Here is a 24,791-nt window from a genome sequence, read left to right as displayed (position 1 = left end):
CTCTGAACTTACGTAAATCTCTAGTGAGAGTTTTGCAGATAGACAGGCCTGCACTCCCTTAACTGCTATACAGACAGGGAGTCTGTGTACTATCAGGACAATAAATCCTTTAGTGTTGGTTTTTGATAATCTGGGTGAGATGCTTATTGTAACATTCTGTATGCATTGAATTCTCTGGATAAAGATCTAGATATCTGAAGTCTGATGTCGTATGATTGTTCTTTTTCCCTGAGACTCAAGAACCTGGGAAACAGAGGAAAATTAATGAGCAAAGTGAAGATATTCCTCTTAAATCTTAACACTAACCAGAACCAGTTTTATTCAACTAGCTAACAAGAACCTGCATTAATCAGCTAGCTAACCAGAACCACCGTTAATCAGCTAGCTAACCAGAACCAGCATTAATCAGCTAGCTAACCAGAACCAGCATTAATCAACTAACTAACCAGAACCAGCATTAATCAGCTAGCTAACCAGAACCAGCATTAATCATTAGCTGCTCTCAGGAAGTTTTGATTCATTAACTTTGGATTGTTTTATTTTGGTTCAACCTGCATTTTTACTTTGAATGAATGTTTCCCTGTTTTACTGAACATTATTTGATATAATAATGTTGTGAGATTATTGGCTCATGTATAATTTATGCTACAGAGAACTTTACTGTTCATGTTGTTGAACTGGTTGCAGGTTTTTCTTCTTTTGACTCAGTAGCTGCTGTTTTGTTCCTGCAAGTTTTGTTGCATGTTTACATTAATGAGGTGAATTTATAAGCAGATCCATTTTTAATTTTGCCACATCACATAGTATCATTTCTAACTAAGATGAAAAATAATCAGCGGATCCAGGCGATCAGCAAAGATGGGCCTCATGGTGATCGGTATCAGAATCAGCAGCAATAAACCGGATCTTTTCCTCCCTACCAAAGACCTTTCTAAAATGTCCATATTGACTTTTGGCTGGTATCAAAGTCAGTCGGTTCTGCTGCTGTTAATATTGATACGCACCCTGCTCCTTTCTCTGACCGTGAAATTATCCCGTTAAGCCTTTGGCTCTGGACGCCCGGCATTCCTAGAGCCGTCTGTTGGAAGAGGAACAACAGTCTTCTCTCATATGAGGATGTTACTGAAAGCATCAGATCTCTGATTAAATCCCGCTGGGAGGAAAAGCCTGGAGACAAAACTCCTTTAGTCCTTTTTGGGAACTGTTCAAATATGACAGAGGAAAATCCAGCAGATCCTTCAGCAGGAACCTTGCAGAAAAGAGAAGGCAAGAGGAAGAAAGTCTTTGCTCTCAGACAGCTTCTTTATCCAGGATCAGCCATGATGACCTTCATGAGGATGACCTTTCTCTCCTTAGTGAAGGTCAAACTAAACTGGATGAAATATAGAAACAGAAGCTGGAGGCGCGTTTGTCAGGTCTGGAGCCAGATGGTTGGAGGAAGGGGAGCAGTGTTCTTCCTACTGTTTTGGTTTAGAACAATCTAAACTTCATGAGACTTTAGACTCACTTAAAGTTCATGACAAGATTGTATCAGACCATAAAACTCTTGGTTCATTTGGTTCCAGTTCCTACAACAACCTCTACTCCTCTGAAGACTCCCATGAAAAAGCTTCTTTTCTGATTGACTCCATGAAACATTGTGAAGTTGATCTGAGAACAAAATGTGTGATGCTAACCTCACGCTACAGGAAGTAGAAGAGGATATTTGAAGCCTTAAAACAACCAATCAGCAGGTAGTGATGGGCTGTCAAGTAGCTTTATGAGAAATGTGTCAAAGATGTGAGTCCCTTTATTCTCAGGCTCTTTCAGAAAGTATTGATGGTGGAGAATTGCCTCCTACTTTAACACAAGGCCTTATTACTCTGATCCCAAAGGCTAGCAAAGACAAGTTACCCATTGACAACTGGAGACCTATTTGCTGACTGAACAATGACTGGAAAGTTTGGATTTGGCCAGAAGAATGAAACAAACCCTCAGTTCTATTATTGATGAATCTCAATCAGGCTTCATGTCCCACAGACACAAACAACCTGAGGCTTGTGCTGGATCTACTGGACCCTTCAGAACCAACCAATGATAACAGCTTGATTTGCTTGTTGGACTTTTATAAGGCTTCTGACTCTCTAGAGGACGGCTTTACATATGGGAGCTTAGAAACATTTGCTTTCAGGCCATATTTCATATCCAGCCTCTTTACAAGAAGGTAACTGCTGTGTTAAACTGGTTCCTGTCCCAGATTCCCAGTATCCAGAGGAGAGAGACTGGGCCGCCCAGTTTTCCCCTATTTATTCCTGATGGCAGCCCAACTTCTTGCAACATTTATTCTGGGAAACAAAATGCGCCGCATCCCAGTTGCTGATGGAGAAATGTGTATCAGTCCAGTTGCTGATGACACGACTCTGTTTCTGAGAGATGCCGACCAAATTCCTGTTATCCGTCTCATCCAAACTTTCTCTGATGCTTCAGGCCTCAAACTCCATTTAAACTCATGTGAATCGCTTCCCATGTCATCCTGTCGCCAATCCCATCTTTACAACATTCCTGCTGCTGAAACACAAGTTCTTATTTTGCTGTAATTATCACAAAAGATGCCAAAGAAAGACACCAGCTTGACCTTTGACCCTCCAGCCTATGAAAGCAACAAGAAATGAAAGCAGTGGCTTCAAAGAGATTCATGTTTAAGAGGAAGAAAACTGTGATCTAAAGCTGCAGGAAGATCCAGACTAACTTGTGCTGCACTAGCATTAAATGTCCAAATCAGTAAAACTATTGATAAAATGCTCCACAGTTTTACCTGGAGAATAAAACTCATGACATCAAAAACTCTGAGCTCCTGAACCCTGGAGACTCAGGAGCTCTAAAGTTTTTACATTTATCATCTTTAAATCAAACATTTCAAATCAACTGGACCAGAAGGTTTTTATTGAACCTCCACTCTTTGTGGAATTTGATCAATAATTAGATTTAAACTGGGTGGCCTTTCATTGTTACTAAAGTCTGACTATAATATAGTTAACTAACCTATAGTACTAGTTAGTCTAACTAAAACCAGCCCATTATCAGATGCTTCTTGCTTGGTCTCTAATTTATAAACATTATTTCTCTCCTCACACATTTCTCCTCTGGAATAACCAGAATATTCTTGACAAAAACCAAACTCTGTTTGTCCCCAACTGGTTTTACAATCAGAGAACTTTAGTAAAACAATGACTAAACTCTGACGGCCATTAGATGGATCTTGTGAATAAAGCCTCGTCTCAACCCTCTCTGCAGCTCTGCTCCTCTCTCTCCATCATCTGCATAGAAACATTTCAAGATCATCATTTTTCTTCTCCTTCCTTTCTAAATGGGTTACATGTATTTGTAAAAATGATTGTTGGAGAATAATTGATCAAAAATAAATGCTGCATCCTGTAAGATATTAAAATGTATTTACCTAAACAGATATTATTGTCCTCAGCTTTATTTGAGCACAAAAACATGCACTAGCAGTGACATTGTAGAACACGACTGATGATGATGATCAGCCCTTATCAATATGTTTTATTATTTTTTCATACATTCTGCTGCAGGTGAATCTGTGACTGTTATTTTGAAGATGCTATTGAATTGGTTGCATCTGTGTCTCTGCTAAAGGTGCAGGAACATGATGAGGTGCAGCTTGTGAAGATGTGTGTAATGGGGCTGGGTGTATGTTTGGCATATGTGCAGGAATGTGGCTGGCAGCGGCTAAGATGTGTGTGTGCGTGTGTGTGTGTGTGTGTGTGTGTGTGTGTGTGTGTGTTTAAATTGTCTTGTTCCTGAGCTTCATATATGGCATTCATTATTTTCCTCTTAAGTCTTGTTTTTACCAAAGGGTTTGTAAAGGATTGCAGCTCCTCAGCTTCCTGATCTCCAAAGCAGCATCACTATCTGCATCATCTCTGCTTCTACCTGCCTGTAAAGTCGAGAACATCTGCTGGAAAATGTTTCATTTTTTCATTTCTATTGCATCTGCAGATTGGTCTTTCTTTTGTTGTTGTGAAATTGGTTCAGTTGGAGAAAGATTATGGTCAGTATGAATTACAGATTATTCTTGTTCATGTTCTTTCACAGGCGTTTCCTCAGATAGTTGACAGACAAACCTTGGGAACCTCTGGAGGAGAACATGGAGATGAGATTCCTGCTTTAATCAGTGGATTCATTGATAGAAAACATAAAATGTCTGAGAGCTGAGGTTCCATTTTCTACAGATCTGCTGGAACATCAGATAGAAATGAAGAATTTCATCATTTCACATCAAATCTGTTCATCTTCCACAGATACAACTGAATTATTGAGCTGAACTGGTTCTAAAGGTCTGGATGGTAAAAACATCCATTGTTTTTCTGTCTCATTAGTTTCCAGAAAGAGTTGAAATGTTTCAGAAGCTTTTATCCAGCAGCTCAGTAAAGATCTCTCCTCTTTCCAACCTGATTTAGTCCATGAAGCAGAACATCTCTGCTGCTGCAGCAACACGAGGAAACTTCTCCAGATCTCAACTTCTACACTCTGACTGCTTGGAAACAGATCAGGGAGGAACAGCCTTTTCTCCAGGCTGCTCCTCCTGACTCTAGCACCACCTACTGGCTGTTCACCAGACATGACAGCTGAGGAGAAAAGAAGAAACAAGGAAATAAAAACTAAAACAGCGACCGGTTCATCCAGTCTGAATGTCAAGGTTATGACTCAGGGACATTCTGTTCCAGTCTATGAGGGAATATTCAGTTTGAAAGCAGGATGTCGTGTCTTTCCTCTTAAAATTTTTAATACTTGAACTCAAAACTTCTGCTCTCTTTCAAATATTTACTGTTTTTTCCTCAAACCGTTTTCTTACGCTCAAAACTTTTCTCTCCTTGGATCAAATCTCCCCTTGCAAAACTCTCTCCCTTCCTGCGAATCATTTTCTGATCCATCTTGGAACAGAATATTTGCAATGGGTTGGTTTAGATTTCAGAGGTTAGTTAAACTTTAAAGAGTGACAGGATTCTATCAAAAGATGGATGTTGATTTTTATCAGCTTTTCTAACATTTATCTATCTAGATTGTTCCTGTATTGTTAGAATAGACAGAATCTCTCTATCTAGACAGATTCATCAGCACACAGACACACTCACTAGAAGGAAACAATGGGTTTTCTTTCAGCCCGTCTATAACACGTCTATAATCCAAGAGTTATAGAATCTAATGTAACGCTTGGATCCTATTGGCTGAGCGGTTGCTAGGCGCTACGACGGTTCTTTTCTGTGGGTCCAGCAGCAGTTGTGTTGTGATATTAAGGATACAGTTGAGTTTGTTCCTTTGTTCCAGTTTTCAGATTATTTTCTGTTAGTTTATATTTTTAATAGATTCTTGTTTCTTATTTTTGTTTTGATTATTTTTTGATGCCATAATTGCATTAAACCATAAACTTTTAGTTATTTAGTGTCAAAGGGATAAAAATAGTTAGATTTCCATCTGACCAGCAGCTCCTTGAAGCTGATGACCTTTGACCTGCTGTGGAAGCAGAAAGGATGGACTTAGTTTTTCTCTCAGTGCTTCAGAACTTTGGTTCTGATTCATTTCAATAAATTATGATTGAATATCATGTTTACTTCTGTTGCACTGAGCTCATTTCAAAAGCTGCAGAGGAACAGATGATCTTTTATTCACATCCTGATCATTGAAACATTAGAACTGGTTCTGGTTCGGATCTATTTTTACCATCACTGACATGTTTGGATCATTTCAAAATGCTGCTTCTGGGTTTAATAATCAGACATCATGCAGGTTGTAGTTTCACCACCAGAGGGAGATAAATTTCCCACCATTGAAGAGTCCAGTTGGTTCCAAGTTTAAACTGGTTCTGGTTCCATTAGAGCTGAACAGAACCTCGATCAGCAAAATAAGATCTAGTTTGTGTTCAAACTGGGAGTTATGAGAAGGGTTCATGTCTTCAGTCGTCAGCAGGTAAACTTTCCTCTGACTCCCAGTCTGACCAGTTAAACCAGTTTGGGTTCATTTCTCCTCTTAAGACTTTCAGTTTAAACTCACCTGTTCAGATGTGGTACCAGTTTGGTTCTACTGCTGTTCTGTTGGGTCTCTGATTCTTGTTCATAAATTATTCAGCTGTTTGGATCATTTCAACAAACTGTAAGTTTTATTTGATTTCTACTTGAACTTTGTCTTCAGAAACTTTACTGTTTCTTATTTTTCTCTCTGATGTTTGGTGAACAGAAAACTAGTGACAAGAACTCAAAGTTTATTCTCTGCTGTTTGAAGGTTAATCTAAGGGATTATTAGATTACTGATAAACTGGAATCCAACAGCTCTTGATGAAGAGCTGAATGTTCTTTGAACAAATTGTTTTGTGTTTTTATTTTCTGGAGTTAAAGTCTAGTCTTCACCATTAAAGTTGAAAAAACAAGTTTCAAAGTAAATTTTTTTTCATAATATGTGTTTAATTCAGTCAGATTATTAAATAGCTGAACTTTAATGGAGTTGGAAGATCAATAAATATGAACTAAACTACTTCCTGTTGTTCAGGTTGAATCAGTGAATGCAAATGTTGCTCCATGTCTCCATCTAGTGGACTGATAGTAGAAGTGCAGCAGCTGATGGCAGCTTCCTCTGCCTCTCTGCTGTCTGACTGCATTCACCTGACACTGATATGAAGCAGAGAAGAAGAGCCAATCAGAGGAGGAGCAGCTGATCTTTTTCCAGCACTAATGATGTAAAGGATGATCAGAGTTGATGTGCAGATGAATGATGTGTGTTTCCTCTGCAGGTGAAGCTAGAAAGTGTGTGTGAGCTGATGTGGATTCAGCAGCATGGATCAGTGTGAGGACAGAGAGGAGGGAGTCCCTCCCTCTAAAACCACTCTGTGTGGGGAAGATGAGAGCCAGAGCAAAGGTCAGAGGTGAGGTCACCATCTCTAACTGTCCACAGCCCTTTTCACACAGCGTTCACTATATCAGGCCAGAACAGACGTGGTGATGAAGCTGCTGCTGCTCCTCTTTGCTGATAAAGTTTTAATCATCATGTTTCTGTCAGGATCCATCAAAAACGCAAACCAGAACCAGAACCAGAACCAGAGCCAGAGCCAGAGCCAGAGCCAGAGCCAGAACCAGAACCAGAACCCAGCTGTGTGTCCTTTAAGAGTATCTGGTCAAAGGATGTGATCATTGAATTTAAATCTCCTGGATCTCCATCATCAGAGAGGTGAGCTGTTTCTAATTGCTGTAACTCTGGAAACTGACCCAGTAAGAACTCAGATGTTTCCAGTTATATTTCCAGAGGTTTGCTCCATTATCTACAGAAATCAGCTGCTCTGTTCTCATGAAAACACCTTCATATCTTTATCTCTGGATGTTGATGATGATGTTCTGTTGCTTCCTGGCTCCATGTCAGAATAACAGTGGATCACATTTCCACTGGGAAATACCTGGTAAAGCCATTCTGGTCCATCAGGACTTGGTTCCTGTGTGCATTGTGAGAGCAGTTCAGCAGGGACGGAAAGCTTCATGATGTGGTTGGTGAGATCTGCTGGAACTCAACCAAACTGAGCTGATGTGGACCATCAGAGGTTCTGCTGGTTCTTGATGGGATCAGCAGGAACATTAAATCTCTACAACTACTTAGATCACCTGGTTCACTGCTCACATGCAGATATCACTTCATGGACCTTTACCTTCTGATTGTCTCTGTGTGGACAGATACAATGTGAGCTCACTGTCTTCCAGGGATCTACAGGATCCATTTTAAAATCCTCTATAACATCCAGGAGAAGATCCCACATGGACACACCCACATATTTCAGACCTCCTCCATGTCCACATCACCTCAGATCTAGTCATCAGAACCTGATGGATGCCCGACACTGTCCTGAAGACCTGTGTGGACAGAGCCTTCACTTCCACTGTCCCCAAGCTCTGGGAAACTGTCTCCACCAGCATCAGATCTGCTGACAGTTTGGACTGTTTGAAGTCCAAGTTCAATATCAACTTTTTAAAATGTCTACTGGTTTATTCTGGTGTTTCTTTTCTTCATCTTTGTATTTCATCTTCCTCTTTCTTAAGTCTTTGTATTGTGTCTATTTTTCTGCTTTAAGGGCTTTTATTGTGAAACTTTTGCTGATTTAATCTGTTAACTGCTGGATGAATATTTCTTGACTTCCTAATTGTTGTTCCCAGTGGTCCATCTGCCCAGCAGCATCAAACACAGCTGGACTCCATATTTATGGTCTGTATATGAACAACAAATACTTTTCCATGAGTTTTTTTCAAAGTCACCTTCATGCTGCACTTTGTAGACCAGAGGACTGTCAGTCTGTCCAACATCCATCTGGTGTTTGGCTCCATGATTTTACTCTGATGTTTCCTTCATCTATTATTCTGTTCCAGCTGCTGGAGGACAACATTGTTACTTTTGTGAAGAAAGAACTGAAGAAGATCCAGAAAGTTCTGAGTCCAGATTACAGTCAGAGAGATGATGAGGTGTTGGAAGATAATGATGAAGAGCAGAGGAGGAGCAGCAGAGAGGCAGTGATGAAGATCACACTGAACTTCCTGAGGAGGATGAAGCAGGAAAAGCTGGCTGACCATCTGGAGAGCAGTAAGAGGATTTATACAAAGATTTCACCTGATGTTTGAAGAGATGGAATCATGTTTATTAACACCGTCTTCAGAAAGTAATATCCTTAAGTTACTGATTTTACTTTTTGTGTTAATTTAGGACACCTTGCTGCAGTTTGTCAACATCAACTTAAATCTGGTCTGAAGAAGTTCCAGTCTGTGTTTGAGGGAATTGCTAAAGCAGGAAGTCCAACCCTTCTGAACCAGATCTACACAGAGCTCTACATCACAGAGGGAGGAACTGGAGAGGTCAATGATGAACATGAGGTCAGACAGATTGAAACAGCATCCAGGAAACCACACAGACCAGAAACAACAGTCAGACAAGAAGACATCTTTAAAGTCCCACATGGAAGAGATCAACCAATCAGAACAGTGATGACAAAGGGAGTGGCTGGCATTGGGAAAACAGTCCTAACACAGAAGTTCACTCTGGACTGGGCTGAAGACAAAGCCCACCAGAACATCCAGTTCATATTTCCATTCACCTTCAGAGAGCTGAATGTGCTGAAAGAGAAAAAGTTCAGCTTGGTGGAACTTGTTCATCATTTCTTTACTGAAACCAAAGAAATCTGCAGCTTTGAACACTTCCAGGTTCTGTTCATCTTTGATGGCTTGGATGAGAGTCGACTTCCACTGGACTTCCACAACAAGGAGATCCTGACTGATGCTACAGAGTCCACCTCAGTGGATGTTCTGCTGACAAACCTCATTAGGGGGAAACTGCTTCCCTCTGCTCTCCTCTGGATAACCACACGACCTGCAGCAGCCAATCAGATCCCTCCTCAGTGTGTTGGCATGGTGACAGAGGTCAGAGGGTTCAATGACCCACAGAAGGAGAAGTACTTCAGGAAGAGATTCAGAGATGAGAAACAGGCCAGCAGGATCATCTCCCACATGAAGACATCACGAAGCCTCCACATCATGTGCCACATCCCAGTCTTCTGCTGGATCACTGCTACAGTTCTGGAGGATGTGTTGGAGAGCAGAGAGGCAGGAGAGCTGCCCAGAACCCTGACTGAGATGTACATCCACTTCCTGGTGGTTCAGACCAAAGTGAAGAAGGTCAAGTATGATGGAGGAGCTGAAACAGATCCACACTGGAGTCCAGAGAGTAGGAAGATGATCAAGTCTCTGGGAAAACTGGCTTTTGATCAGCTGCAGAAAGGAAACCTGATCTTCTATGAATCAGACCTGACAAGAGTGTGGCATCGATATCAGAGCAGCCTCAGTGTACTCAGGAGTGTTCACACAGATCTTTAAAGAGGAGAGAGGTCTGTACCAGGACAAGGTGTTCTGCTTCGTCCATCTGAGTGTTCAGGAGTTTCTGGCTGCTCTTCATGTTCATCTGACCTTCATCAAGTCTGGAGTCAACCTGATGGAAGAAAAACAAACATCTAAGAAATCTTCATTATTTAATAAATCTAAACTAAAGTCTCTCCATCAGAGAGCTGTTGATCAGGTCTTACAGAGTCCAAATGGACACCTGGACTTGTTCCTCCGCTTCCTCCTGGGAATTTCACTGCAGACCAATCAGAGACTCCTACAAGGTCTGCTGACAAAGACAGGAAGTAGCTCACAGACCAATCAGGAAACAGTTCAGTACATCAAGGAGAAGATTAATGAGAATGTGTCTGCAGAGAAAAGCATCAATCTGTTCCACTGTCTGAATGAACTGAATGATCTTTCTCTAGTGGAGGAGATCCAACAGTCTCTGAGTTCAGGAAGTCTCTCCACAGATAAACTGTCTCCTGCTCAGTGGTCAGCTCTGATCTTCATCTTAGTGTCATCAGGAAAATATCTGGATGTGTTTGACCTGAAGAAATACTCTGCTTCAGAGGAGGTTCTTCTGAGGCTGCTGCCAGTGGTTAAAGCCTCCAACAAAGCTCTGTAAGGATAAAGATTGTTAATTCAGTTATGTGCATAAAAATCTGTTATTGATGAGGTAAATATATTCATGTATTAGTTTATCAGTGCATTGTGTCTTCACAGTGTCAAACTGAGGGGTCTGGGAGACAGATTTCATTCTGCAGCTGGACATAATGTTACATATTCAAGGAGTAAATTATCTCCTCTTTATGCTAAAATTGAAATATAATACACTTAGACCATACTTCTCTTTCAAGCCTTCTTGTTGCCTGTTCTGTCCTTTAACACTTGAGGATTATACAATGAACCAGTTCACAACAATAATAGCATAATATAGGTCTTAAATGATTCCTCAAATGATTTGAGTTACTCAATTATTAAAATTTGTCCTATAAAACATAATTTATGTTTTATTTAGAACACCTATTTCCAGCCAGAACTTTATTTGCATTGAGCAGAGCTCTCAGGTCTGCCTCTGAGTTTTTGACAAAAGCTAAGTTTTAGCAGTACAATGTCCAGTTTTTACATTCATCCTTTGGTAATTTCCTGCCTCATCAAACAAACTTCCTCATTACAGGATTTGTTGCTGTGCAGTGAGAAGGAAAGATGAGCTGCAAACACAGGCTGAGATGGTAGATACATGTGATCGGAGTTGGTGATCGGCAACAGGAGACAGTGATCGGTGATCATACACTTTTTCACGGAAATCTGCCGATTATAATCAGTGGCCGATCATTCAGCTCACCTCTAATTAATTCATAAATATCATGTGTTAGGAAGGTCTAAGGATGGAAATGCATGCTCTTGTTTTGCAGAAACTACTTTGGGATTAAATGGACTGTACAACTTTGCAAACATCAGCCCATTAAAACATTAGGATTCTTTCACCTGGTGCTTAATGTACCTAGGAAACCAAACCATCTGCTGGTATTTACTGATTATTTATCGGTACATCGTTTCCTAGTCTGCTGCTAGCAGGTGATGAGTAAAAGAGAGACTGACTCTCGTCGGCAAGTTAATTAATGCAGTTTATTGTAGATTTTAATATTTCTCTCTCCAGTGTCCTTGTTGCCTGTAGTTCAGTTCTTCAAGTCTTGAGTCCCAACTATAGAATAAACCAGTTCAAAATAAAGATATCATAAAGTTTAGAAAAATATGACATTCAATCAGTCCAATAAGAATATTGTTGACTGTAAAGTAACACAAACATTTGATGGATTAATAACAGATTTTCCTCCCTGTCTCCTCAGACTGAGTGGCTGTAACCTCTCAGAGAGAAGCTGTGAAGCTCTGTCCTCAGTTCTCAGCTCCCAGTCCTCCAGTCTCAGAGAACTGGACCTGAGTAACAACAACCTGCAGGATTCAGGAGTGAAGCTTCTCTCTGCTGGACTGAAGAGTCCAAACTGCAACCTGGAAACTCTCAGGTAAAATGTTCTCAATCCTGGTGAAACCAGATTTCTGTTCATTACCTGCTATAAGATATGATGTAAATTTTATTTCAGTATCAGATTATAACATCAGTAGATGTCTGACTGTGATGAGGCTAATCATGCTAAGTCTTGACACATAAACTCAGCTGGTTTTCATTTATTCCAGGCTGAAAGAACCAAGAAGAGAGGAATGTAGAAAGATGGAGATCAGGCTTTAACTATTAGTGTAACGCTGGACACTTGACAGATTGTTGCATCCTCAGAGTACAAAGAAGCATTATTGCAGATTCTTCCTCCAATCAGTTGTTAGACTTTCTCATAAATTTTACAAATGACGCATTTTAATTTTTTTATTATCTACAAAATGAAATAGTTTTATTTCTATTTTATTTTATGAACAGGTGAATCTCCAGTTTCTTAAGTGTTTTCCTCACATTAATATGATCAGTTCAGACCTTGGTCTCTACCTCAGTGTTGTCATTTTCTCATCATGTGATGAATTGTGTGTCTGCAGCTTATCAGGCTGTTTGGTCTCAGAGGAAGGCTGTGCTTCTCTGGCCTCAGCTCTGACCTCCAACCCCTCCCATCTGAAAGAGTTGGACCTGAGCTACAATCATCCAGGAGACTCAGGAGTGAAGCTGCTGTCGGCTGGACTGAAGGATCCACACTGGAGACTGGAAGCTCTCAGGTATGGAGGAACCTGCTGCAGGAGCAGAGAAGGTCTGATAGAGGAGGAAGAGGGAGAAATGTCTTTAGTCAGTCTGCTGGGAAACATTTAGGTTGAAGATTAAAATTTATTTTGCTAATTCAGTATCTGGCTTGTATTTATTTCAGTTAAATTATAAATACTGCTGGTAATTTTGACTATGTAAGTTTGCAAACTGCATACAATTAAAAACTATAAGAATCTTTCACATGGTTCTGAATGAACCTGGGAAACCAACCCATCTACTGAACCACAATAACATGGTATTCAGAGCAGCAGGGGGCCAAATATAGCTCCATGTGGAACCAAGAGGTTGGAGAGAGAAAATCAGTTGAAACTGTTTCCTATCAGAGTTCAGTTTGTCTCTCTGTCTTCACAAACCAGGAGCATCATGGGCTGGGCGGGGCTTCCACTGATGATCTACTGAGGAAATACAGGAAGCTGATTGGCTGATGGACAGGAAGTTAAAATATGAAGATTAATAACATCATAAATCAGATATTATTGGTGTTGTGTATAGATGTAGTGCTGGATCACATGGTGTTATTAGTGATTATAGATCAGCTGTTGCTCACCTGGTGACTTTAGTCAGTGATGAGGAGGTTTAGTTTTTACTGATCACTTTAAGCTTTTATGTTTTTATCTCTGATCTTTGTTTAAACCTGTTAATCTGGTTTTAATGCTTTTGGACACAAATATCTGTTATCCACTGATGTTCTGGATCTTTGATGATATTGAGGAAAATAAAATCATCTTAACTGCAGATTGGATTTAAGTTTTGATCAGAGATTTTGTTTGACAGTCGCTAATAATTAGTAATAAAGAGACATGGCTGAGAGCAAATATAGATTTTAGAATCAGTTTAAATGTTTCAGTGACAGGAAGAAAGAAAGAAGAAACATAAATAGAGGAACTGATCAAGAAAGATATAATTATTATCAATAACATGTAGTAACTTTAATGCATATGGAATATAATGGGATGGAAACAGAAAACTGAAAGTAACTGTAAGAGCAGAAGAACATTTAGAGATACGAACTGATGATGTTTGAATGATGGAAAAGAGACAAAAGATGTTGATGAAGGAAACGGATCAGTTCTTGATTTAACACTCGTGTTTAGGAAGATTTCAGCTGATTGTGGAAAATTCTTCTGACTAAGAACGTGAGGAGAGCCTGGAGCTAAATAGGAATAAGAAATAATAATGAAATTATTCTGATTCAACTTCTTCAAACTGTCACATCACTCATTCAGGAGTCTAAGGAGTTCAGCTGTTAGATTCCTATGATAATTTACTGAGGATAGAAACATTAAAACCATGTTGGATGGAGCTTCAGACCAATCAGCCCCCAGAAGCAAGAGGAGAAGAAAAGCAGCTCCATGGTGATCAGATGGATGTTTAAAGATCTCAGAGTGAAATAAATAAATTCAGATGTAAAGCAAACCTCTCAGCTTTAATGAATTTGTGTTTTAAAATATAAAACACATGAAAAAGTGAAGAAAAAACTATTCATAAGGCAAAGAGATTTAGAAGTTTAGTAGATCCATCTATGTGGCAGTTTATCTCCACCAGGGGGCGACATCTGGAAATGATCAAAAGTATGAATGAAATCAGAGAATAAAAGAAATCCCTTGTTTTCCAGAAGGATGGAAGAATTGGAGTGAATGATGGAAAAAGTAGAAAATGTAAAAATGAGAGCAGAAACTGGTTCAGATCCAAAGTTCTGATAAATTTACTAGGAAAGATAAAAAGACAAGATCAGCTCATCCAGAACTTCTGCAGTGGAGGGAGGATTACTTTCACAAGCCATTACTGCAGCTGCTGGATTCAGGATGCTGCTTCTTCTTCTTGGCTCATTGTAAATGTGTGCAGCGCCACCTGGTGATGCTGGTTGGTAGAGGAAGTGCTGAAAGAGACTGATGGTCTGACCCCCTCCTCCTTTCAGGGGTGGAGCCTGCTGGAGTCCAATTCTTGACACCAGGTCCATGGAGATGTAAGTGTGTTTTTCATCTGATTCATGACAACAAAGCAGCTCAAATTCAACCATCTTCAAACTGTCACATCACTCATTCAGGAGTCAAAGTGCCAATAAATGATCAATAACTGCAGCTGGATTGTGTTTGTTCTCCATCAGATTCCTGTCAACTCACCATCGACACAAAGACAGTGAACAGAAAACTCAAACTGTCTCAATACAACAGGAAGGTGACATTTGTGAAGGAGCTTCAGTCATATCCTGATCATCCAGACAGATTTGATTACTGTCCTCAGCTGCTGTGTAGAACTGGTCTGACTGGTCGCTGTTACTGGGAGGTCGAGTGGAAAGGAGATGTTTTTATATCAGTGAGTTACAGAAGAATCAGGAAGAAAGGAAACAGAAGAGACTGTTGGTTTGGATGTAATGATCATTCCTGGAGTCTGATCTGCTCTGATCATCATGGTTACTCTGTCTGGCACAATAACATAGAAACTCCTCTCTCCTCCTCCTCTGTCTCTCACAGAGTAGCAGTGTATGTTAACTGTCCTGCTGGCATTCTGTCCTTCTACAGAGTCTCCTCTGACTCACTGATCCTCCTCCACACCTTCAACACCACATTCACTGAACCTCTGATTCCTGGATTTGCAGTCTGTTCTAGTTCTGGTTCCTCTTCAGTGTTTCTGAGGTGATTTGAGTCTAAAGAGTCTAAAGTTTTTCATCCTGCTAGAAAATCTCACTGTTTAAAAGATAGTCCAGTCTCTATATGTCTGTTTCATTCAGAAATATATTTTCATGGATCCAAACTGTGTCTTGGTTAAACTTTTCTACACAACCCTGGGATTATTCCAGGATTATTCCAGGATTATTCCAGGATTATAACTGGATCAACATGTTTTATCATTTTCCAGTCAAAAATTCACAATGAATCTCAGGATGTTTTTTTTCTCTCTCTTGATTTTTTACCTTTCATTTATCATCAGATTCTTTGAATGTACTGCAGTTTTTCTCAATTACTGAATATTTTTTGTTTCTGTTTTCTCCTATATTTTTAAATTAATCTTGGATTCAAATGTTATTTTTTGTATATTTACTGCAGTTGTACTTCATGTGTTTTAGTGAACAATAAACATATTTTATTCATTTGCTGCTCATCCTGTTCTGTCAGTAGATTATTTTTCAATTTTAACTCTGACTTGTAATTTACATTTAAACATTCCCATATTGAAACATTTTAAAATAAATTTTTATTTATTTTTTCTTTCTTTCTTAAAAATGTTTTCTATGTTTTATAAGTTTCAATATAATCTCAACAATTTCCCCCTTTTTGAAGTATTTTCTATATGGAAATACATCAATCAAAGTCCACTACTGCAAATAAAAATTCTGATGGAACAGATTCATCATTGTACCTTAAAACAAATCCTTAGTATTCAATGCTAAGTTTTCTTTCTCTATTTCACTGTTCCAGGTATCTTTTATGCATGATAGTTTATTTTTCTACATCCAACACCTTTAGTTTCGCTACTATTGTTTCTGTTTTTATATTTGATCAATTAACCGAGTGTCTTCAAAGAATTGCTACCTATCATAACGTTTTGTCAAATTTCACAAGGTAGAACATTTCCTTTTATCCCCCAAAAGATGTTTCTAGTTGGTTCTTCTCCAAAACACTGTTCTCACTTTTAATGAAAATTAGCCTTTCCAAAATTAAATCAAATCCCAAACTGTCCAATTTCCAAAAATGTGTCAATTTAACGTCCATTAATCAATTAATCCTGGATTTAAAATTTCTAAGCCTCAGTCATAAACCAGGTTACTTTATCCACACGTTCTTTTCTTTTCAAATCAAAGTAATTAGTTACTTTATTTTCTAATATCAAATGATTAATGTGATCACTTTCTCAACTTTTGTGTACAATTTGTTTGCTATTTTCATTTTATTTTCTGATTTTATTCTAATCACACAAAGTCATACTATGTAATCACAAACAAACAATAACACAACAAACAAAAACATAAAACATTTAGTCTCGTCGTGGTCAGTCACAGTCAGTCTATTATCTACATTTTTCTTTCGCTCAAATTTGTTCAAAAGTATATATTGAAACTTCAAATATTTTCCAAATGTTTTAGCATTTTTTTTTAAATGTTTTCCTGTTTAATTTAGTCTTCAATATTGTAATTACCATGTGCACATTCTAAAAAGATCACTAACTTTATTAGGGCCTGACAACAATTAGTAATTTCCTGCTGTTGAAACATGTCAGTTTCAATAAAATATAGATTCATTTCCTTTATTTTAGAATGATCGATTCCATTTTAGATGCATCAAATACTTAAATACCACTGTCTCTATAATTTTCAACAATTTAAGTTCTCAACAAATTCCTTCATTGAGGAAATTCCTTAAATTTCAACTTACTTCCATAACTAAATAGTTTAAAGACTTCTTAATTTCTTTATTTTATTTTCAGGATTGTTCTAATAAATTTTTTGTTGTTAATGTTTATTAATTTGTTTACTATTTTGTTAAAGATCACTGCCCTTTTCTTAAAAGAAAACTTTCACAACAAACATATCATTTATCTTTTAGGAAGATTTAAACCTTCAAGATGACTCTATTTTTTCCAAAACTCTTCACATTATAGTTTTAAAGTTCATCACATCATCTTACTCATTAATAATTTTTTAATTCGCAGAATTTTATGATGTTTTAACTCCCTTGCAAAACATAAACTTTCTTGATCTTTTGTTCTCAATATTCAGGGATCACTAGAACAACTTTTCAGAGTTTCTGCATTGTAGAATCATTAAAAACATCTATTAATGCGTTCTTTGTTTATTTGATAATTCTTATATGAACAGATTAGCAAGCAAACAGTCTTGGCTGTGATCACAATGTCCATAAAATATATTACCCTTAATATATTTTATATACTTTTTCCTTGTTTTTGTATAGTTCTTAATTTACTTTTAGCTATCAGCTTTATTGCTGCATTTGTCTTTTCTCACCAACTTGCAACCTCCCCCACAGGAGATTCATAACCAGCACATTCCTAAGTTATTCTGATTTTATCACTTGAACTAATAAAACAGCATTTTTCTCATCAAAGCATAAATTGAGACATTAAATTAGATAATGTCCTCTCAAAAGATCACAGTACCAAATTAGTATTTTCTTTACAGTTGTACATTAATATAAAAGTATATTTATTTTTACAAATGTCCTAAAGAATTTTAACTAATGTTTGACAAGATATGTTTACCAATTTTTTAGACCCAGCGTTTTGATGTTAAAAATTTACATTTAACATTTTTATATTATTTCATTAATCTCAATTAATTTGCTTGCTTAAACAATCCACTCTAAAAGAAAATGGTTCTTTGAACTTAGATGGGCCATAAAACAATTTTGCACCTCCTTCACAAACTTTCCCTCACCTTGTGAAAGAAAGTATTTCATGGCAGCAGGAGAAATCTGCTGTTTCATTCAGATTTTAGCATTTATATCTCAAATTCATCTTTTAACTTAAATTGTTTGGGGTACTTCTGTTTACATTCTTTAACCTTTTATTATGCACTGATGTTTTGTCATCAGGACTTGTTCTCACCTTTATATACAGCTTAAGATGTTGAACTGATGTTTAGATCTGCTATTCAAACTATTTTCTTTCTGTTGAACCAGCTGCAAGATCAGGGGAATAAGGCACAGCTACAACTTCTGCCTATTGTAGTTCCTATTGTTCCTATTGCCTGTTGTTCTCCTGAACAGACCTGTTGCTTTGTCCCGCTTACTTTATTTTCAACATTGTCTCCTGTTGATTTTGTATTTTTATGTTTATCCATAACACTGAGATCATAGCGAGCTGCGTGGGGGTTTATTTGGGCAATCTAATGAATAATCACAAAACAGTTATCCTGCTCTTTTGAGGACATCTGTTTTCCTCCTGACTTTTCTATTTAGTTTCATTTTTGTTTATTATATACCTAATTTATAATCACTTGTAATCATGTCACTACATTTTGATATCTTCAATTGTTTCAAATATTGTTTTTCCCATTAATCAATAAGTTATTTCAAACTTTAATACCTTTCTGACATCAAATCCTGTAAATTTTAGCAAACTTTCCTGTATTTAATCAATTTCTATTTATCAAGAGAGTTACCTCTAGTTTATCCTGTACTTTAATTATCAATAAGTTCTGTAGATCTAATAATATTGATCCATTTTAATAGAGTTTTGTTCACTGTTAAAAGAATGTTATTTGTTAAGGGCTTCTCGCTCTAAAGTTCTGCTCTTTATTATTTTATAATTAATTCATAAAATGTCCCTATTGTAATTTTTGTCTTTTATTTTATTCCTCCTTTTGACCTCATACAAAGTCCATCATGATGTTTCTCCTCATATTCTGGAGGTGAGGGCAACAGGGTATAATCTAGCACTCTGTTCAACATTCTTTTTAGATTTTTTCTCTCCAATCTCTCGTTTTGTGCTACTTCTAACCAAAATTTTACATCACACCTTCTTTGTATATATATTTATATTTAATTTGAATTTGTTTTTTGTTTTATTTTATCTTGCAGTAGAATTAATTTCTGTATGTTCAGACTGCCATATAAATGATACTTTGTTATCCATTTATCTAAGTGTTTTATTTTACACGGATCCTGATCTTTAATGAACTTCCAGTTGTTTGATTTGAGACTGTCTATTGGATTAGTTTTACTTATCTCTTTCCCCATTTTTTTAAATTTTTTAAATAAAATTTAGACCAGTTTCAGACTTGGACCTAGTCTCGTCTGGAAGTATGCATTTTGGAGGTGCTATTTTGATAGGTTGCAAAGGCACCTGCTGCTGCTCTTGCATATCTCCTGCTTCTCCTGCTTGCTCAATTAATCCCTGATAGGGTCCTGGCATAAATTCATCATCTTCCCTTCTATAAAACAACACTTTCTTTTCTTTCTCTTCCTCTCTTTCTTTCTCTGCCTCTTGTTCTTTCTTTTTCTGCTCTTTTTCCCCTTCTTCTCTCTTATTTGCCATTTTCATCCACACTCCTGTTTGTTCATAACCTTCTTTATCCATCAATTTTTCTTTGTCCTTACATTTTTCTCTTATTTTCCTTCTCAATTCTGCAATGTTTGCAGTGCTTAAATTACCATTAAAGCCATATTTGTGTACCCAGTATGCCAGTGGTTCAACTGCTCCTGGTTCTTGTTTCTCAACTACCTTCCAATCTTTACAAATTCAATCTTCTAGTTTTATTTCTTTTTTCCATTTTTAACTATGTTTTGGTCCAGTGTGGGGTAACACCTGGTGTGTTCTAACACTGGAATATTTTCAGCAAGATGGTGATAAAACTTCCTGTCTGTGGTAAAGTTCACTTCAACTCTTTTGAGTGGAACTTTCTTGCCTACATGCAGCCACAGAGGGTCACCATTTACTTCCTTGCTGTTTTGGTATGAAATCAAGTATCCAGTGATACTTAAATTTCCTTTCACTCTCACATACACACTCTGTTCTTTGTCACGGAATTTAAGCGCCTGTTTCGCTGGACTCTGCCGTCCATTTAAACACGGGTATTAGTCGGGCCCCGTTCCCACAACAGGTGCGGTTTGTAAGATCTCAAACCAGGTGAGGTTGTAAAATACCGAAGCAGGTGAAGTTTGCCAGTCTTCGTCCCAGTAGGGCTTTACAAAACCTCCAGCTAGGTAAGGTTTACAAAGCATTATTTTCTAGTTTTTTTATTATTTATTATTGTTTTTTTTCTTCTTTTATTTTTATTTTGATCACTCTTTTATTTCTTCACTCTTTTATTTCTTCAAGCAGGGAACTCCATCATCCCACGGACTTTAATTACTTCTATGAGTAAAGGACTCCGCCATCCTCACAGAATTTAACTGCTTGTTTTAAGTTACCTGATAGTGTCTAGAATTGTCAGGGTTTTATTTCTTCACTTCTTATTCTCTATTTTATTGCAATATTCATCATTCACCACTTCTTTTTAAAAGAAATTTCTGTCAGTGTCAGTCTTCCCCTGGATGTCCACCAACCCACCGGATCCCAGCCTGTGAGAAAAGACCAGTCCCGGAAAGGGTCTTAGTGCAGTGGCCACAGACTTTTCCTGGATCTCGCTCACCCGCTGGAATCTGTAGGGTCTCGAGACTCCGGCTCGAAGGACCAATTTAATGTCAGGTTTAAACCCCTAACATTAGTAAAACACTACCTGGAAAGAAAGACAGAACACATCAGTTAAGTTTTACTCGCGAGGAGAGTGCCCCAGAGACGTACATCAGTTACAATCTCCAACACACTCTGAGTACGTCTTTTATTTCCTTAGGTCACCCTGGTTACACAAGAGTCACAGCCTCTATAGGGGGAAGAGTAACAAATGGCTGCAACTCAGAGATAAACACATTCCAACATACATAGTAAGAAAAACAAGAACTGGTTGCGGGTGCGACCTCTTGACCTGCACTAAATAGTTTAAAGCCATCTGGTTGAGATCTCTACACCTCTTCCTCTCCCGCTGTTAAACTGACTCTTGCACACACTTCAGACCAGGCTGCACCAACTCAACATACAAGAAACAACACTACATGGGATAACTTATATACAATTATTCCAACAGTCTGATAGAGGAGGAAGAGGGAGTCAGTCTGCTGGGAAACATTTACTGTGAGCTGAACAGTTAGGTTATTGCTCAAAGGAACAGTTTTTGTCTGTTTCTGCTCAGTTTTTCATCTCTGAATCCAAGCAGTTAAAAGAGAGAAAGATAAAAATATGAGATTCTTTCTGCTTTGCTTGAAGCTGTGGTTTTCTGTCAAACCAGCTCTGATGCTGTTTTTCAGACTAGATTTTCACTGGACTTTTTCTGTTAAAACTGAACCTGAATTCATTCATTTCATGGTGGATTATAATATTTCTCTTGCCTCCTTGTTGTCTATTCAATCTTTCAAGACAGGAGGACCATCTACAAAATGATCCAATTCACAAGATCAGCTCATCCAGAACTTCTGCAGTGGAGGGAGGATTACTTTCACAAGCCATTACTGCAGCTGCTGGGTTCAGGATGCTGCTTCTTCTTCTTGGGCTCATTGTAAATGTGTGCAGCGCCACCTGGTGGTGCTGGTTGGTAGAGGAAGTGCTGAAAGAGACTGATGGTCTGACCCCCCCTCCTCCTTTCAGGGTGGAGCCTGCTGGAGGCCGATTCTTGACTCCAGGTCTGAGGAAATGTAAGTGTTTTTTCATCTGATTCATGACAACAAAGCAGCTCACATTCAACCATCTTCAAACTGTCACATCACTCATTCAGGAGTCAAAGTGTCAATAAATGATCAATAACTGCAGCTGGATTGTGTTTGTTCTCTCCATCAGATTCCTGTCAACTCACCATCGACACAAACACAGTGAGCAGAAAAATCAAACTGTCTGAAGACAACAGGAAGGTGACATATGTGAAGAAGCTTCAGTCATATCCTGATCATCCAGACAGATTTGATGACTATTCTCAGCTGCTGTGTAGAACTGGTCTGACTGGTCGCTGTTACTGGAGGTCGAGTGGAGAGGAGAGTTAATATATCAGTGAGTTCAGAAGAATCAAGAGGAAAGGAAACAGTAGAGACTCTTGGTTTGGATATAATGATCATTCTGGAGTCTGAGATGCTCTGATTATGATGGTTACTTTGTCTGTCACAATAACATAGGAACTGGTCTCTCCTCCTCCTCTGTCTCTAACAGAGTAGCAGTGTATGTGGACTGTCCTGCTGGCATTCTGTCCTTCTACAGAGTCTCCTCTGACTCACTGATCCTCCTCCACACCTTCAATACCACATTCACTGAACCTCTGATTCCTGGATTTACAGTCTGGTGGTCTGGTTCCTCAGTTTTTCTGAGCTGATTTGAGTCTAAAGAGTCTAAGGTTTCTCATCCAGCTAGAAAATCTCTCATTGATTAAAAGATAGTTCAGTCTCTAGATATTTTCATAGATCCAATATGAGTCTTGTTTAAACTTTTCTACACAATCCTGGGATTATTCCAGGATTATTCCAGGATTATAACTGGATTATAACTGGATCAACTTGTTGTTTTTTCTGTTTCCAGCCAAAGATTCACAATGAATCTCAGGATGTTTTGTTTTCTTTTTATTTTATTCCTTTCATTTATTATCAGATTTCTTTAAATTTATGGCAGTTGTTCTCAATCACTGGACTTTTTTTTTCTTTCTATCACACATATTTTCTGAAATTCATCTTGGATTCAAATGTTATTTTTTGTATATTTACTGCAGTTCTACTTCATGTGTTTTAATGAGCAATAAACACATTTTATTCATTTGCTGCTCATCCTGTTCTGTTCCTGTTTAAATGTCAGTTGATTATTTTTCAATTTTAACTCTGACTCTTCATTTACATTTAAATATTCCATATTGAAACTAGTTGATAAAGTTGCCGTGCTTTGCAGAATAACAGGGAGATCATGTTATTATATTTAGTTTCATTCAGAACCTGCTGTTGTTGCTGCACATCTCCTCCCATCCTTCTCTCTACTCTCTCTCTCTGCTTCCTCTTCTGAGAGGACGAGATGAGCTTCCAGCTCTCCGTCTAACGGGGGAAATGAGTTTCCTAAATCTGCTGGGATTCACCCTGCAGAAGTAGGAAGGAGAAGTAAAGCAAAGTTTACAGGAGACAAAACAACCAGATTGAATTTATTGAAGTTTAACTCTATTGTTGGGTCTTGATGTTATTGTGTGATGACTTTAAAGGTAACTTTATCTATTGTTACTGTTAAATTAAAATCTCCAGCATGGGGAACTGGGATGATCTCGGGTTTCTTGACAGTGAAGAACATTTTCCACCTTGGAAAAAATCCCAGAAACTGGAAGATTAGATTTGGACAGAAAAGGTCTGATTGATTTAAAAAATTCTGAGAATTTAAAATATGATTTTGTTAACAAAAGTGAATCAACTTTATTTGCTGCTGCCAACAACAGACATGTCTCAGTTTAATGGACACACCATGTTGGAGAAGGAAGAGAGGAAAATATTCTGCTTCTCTGACCTAAGAAATGATAATTGTCGTGTTATTATCAATTTGGTCATAAAATATTAATATTTATCCAAACACAGCCGTCAAACCTGACCCAGTTCTCCTGGTTCTGTCAGGAGGAATGGACCAGAACTCCAACAAGCTCTCATGAGAACCTTGTGGAGGAAACCCTGATATTTGACAAAGTCAGACAGTTTCATAAAAATTTAACCAAAACCTGAGGAGATAAAATTCAGATATACTGGAGGTTATTAGAGTACTGGGTCCTAAATGTTTTTACTTTATATAAATGATATTTATAATGAATCTAACTGGTTCACATTTACTTTATTTGCTGATGGTTCTACATTATCAATCAATCAGTCAATTAATCAAATTTTATTTATATAGCACATTTCATCAGCAAGGCATTTCAAAGTGCTTTACATCATATACACAAAAACACAAAGTCATGCAACATATAATAAACAATACATTGTTACATATTACATTTCAAATAAAGTTCTAAACAGGTGTTTTTAGTTGAGATTTAAAGGAAGTCAGGGTTTCTGGTGTTTTACAGTTTTCTGGAAGTTTGTTCCAAATTTTTTGGTGCAAAGATGCTGAAAGCTTTTTCTCCTCTCTTGGTTCTGGTTCTGGGGATGCAGAGCAGAACCAGAACCAGAACCTGGAGTCTGGAAGGTTGATACAACAACAGCAGATTGAAGATTACATTACAAAGCTACATTATGAAGCTGGGATGTTTTTAGAAGCTTCTCGGTTTAATGGACCCACCATGTTGGAGACCATTAAATACAAGCATTGAAGAAATGGTATGGGAAAAAATAAAATATTACTAATTTATGGCAAAAGAAAAGTTTTGATATTTAGTGACAAGAACATCAAAAGTGATGTCAATGGGGCGTGTTGTAGTGGTGCACGATCCATGTCTGGAGGCCTCAGTCTTCGACACGGACATTGCGGGTTCGACTCCCGGTCCCGGCGACCTTTGCCACCTGTCTTCCCCCCTCTCCTTGCTCTCTTTCCTTCTGCCTACTGTCAAAAATATGAGCCAGTTGCGCTGCAAACACTCTTCGAAGAAAAAAATGATTAAAAAAATGTTTATGTCAAGCTCATAATACTGAAATAAA

General features: G+C 38.0%; 2 protein-coding genes and 1 long non-coding RNA gene across 3 annotated transcripts; all 3 read left to right on the top strand.

Moving 5' to 3' along the window:
* Window positions 1–6,060: 6,060 nt before the first annotated feature.
* Window positions 6,061–7,165, top strand: LOC129366346 (uncharacterized). The gene is made up of 3 exons (XR_008606610.1): window positions 6,061–6,150; window positions 6,785–6,916; window positions 7,051–7,165. It is a non-coding gene; the product is annotated as an uncharacterized LOC129366346 (long non-coding RNA).
* A 290-nt stretch (window positions 7,166–7,455) lies between these two features.
* LOC129366334 (NLR family CARD domain-containing protein 3-like) lies at window positions 7,456–9,908 on the top strand. Its single transcript, XM_055040112.1, has 3 exons — window positions 7,456–8,238; window positions 8,400–8,610; window positions 8,731–9,908. The coding sequence occupies exons 1-3, from the start codon at window positions 8,236–8,238 to the stop codon at window positions 9,891–9,893; spliced, it is 1,377 nt and encodes a 458-aa protein (XP_054896087.1). The 5' UTR covers window positions 7,456–8,235; the 3' UTR covers window positions 9,894–9,908.
* Window positions 9,908–15,738, top strand: LOC129366660 (NACHT, LRR and PYD domains-containing protein 3-like). Its single transcript, XM_055040630.1, has 6 exons — window positions 9,908–10,520; window positions 11,750–11,923; window positions 12,444–12,612; window positions 13,890–13,908; window positions 14,582–14,629; window positions 14,771–15,738. Exons 1-6 carry the CDS (start codon window positions 10,009–10,011, stop codon window positions 15,301–15,303), a joined length of 1,455 nt encoding a protein of 484 aa, XP_054896605.1. The 5' UTR covers window positions 9,908–10,008; the 3' UTR covers window positions 15,304–15,738.
* The last annotated feature ends 9,053 nt before the right edge of the window (window positions 15,739–24,791 follow it).

This window comes from Poeciliopsis prolifica, unplaced genomic scaffold (assembly GCF_027474105.1).
Source record: "Poeciliopsis prolifica strain line A6 unplaced genomic scaffold, Auburn_PproV2 SCAFFOLD015, whole genome shotgun sequence".
NCBI classification, from domain to species: Eukaryota; Metazoa; Chordata; class Actinopteri; order Cyprinodontiformes; family Poeciliidae; genus Poeciliopsis; species Poeciliopsis prolifica.
The sequence above is the reverse complement of the archived record's forward strand: the minus strand, read 5'-3'. Positions and strand labels throughout refer to the sequence as shown.

What these genes read in the sequence shown, in the direction of transcription:
- LOC129366334 (XM_055040112.1), top strand. An exon ending in GGCTGACCATCTGGAGAGCA is followed by an intron (nt 8,611 to 8,730) that starts GTAAGAGGATTT and finishes GTGTTAATTTAG; the next exon opens with GACACCTTGCTGCAGTTTGT.
- LOC129366660 (XM_055040630.1), top strand. Translation starts at nt 10,009, where the DNA reads ATGGAAGAAAAACAAACATCTAAGAAATCTTCATTATTTAATAAATCT. An exon ending in AAAGCCTCCAACAAAGCTCT is followed by an intron (nt 10,521 to 11,749) that starts GTAAGGATAAAG and finishes CTGTCTCCTCAG; the next exon opens with ACTGAGTGGCTGTAACCTCT. An exon ending in TGCAACCTGGAAACTCTCAG is followed by an intron (nt 11,924 to 12,443) that starts GTAAAATGTTCT and finishes GTGTGTCTGCAG; the next exon opens with CTTATCAGGCTGTTTGGTCT.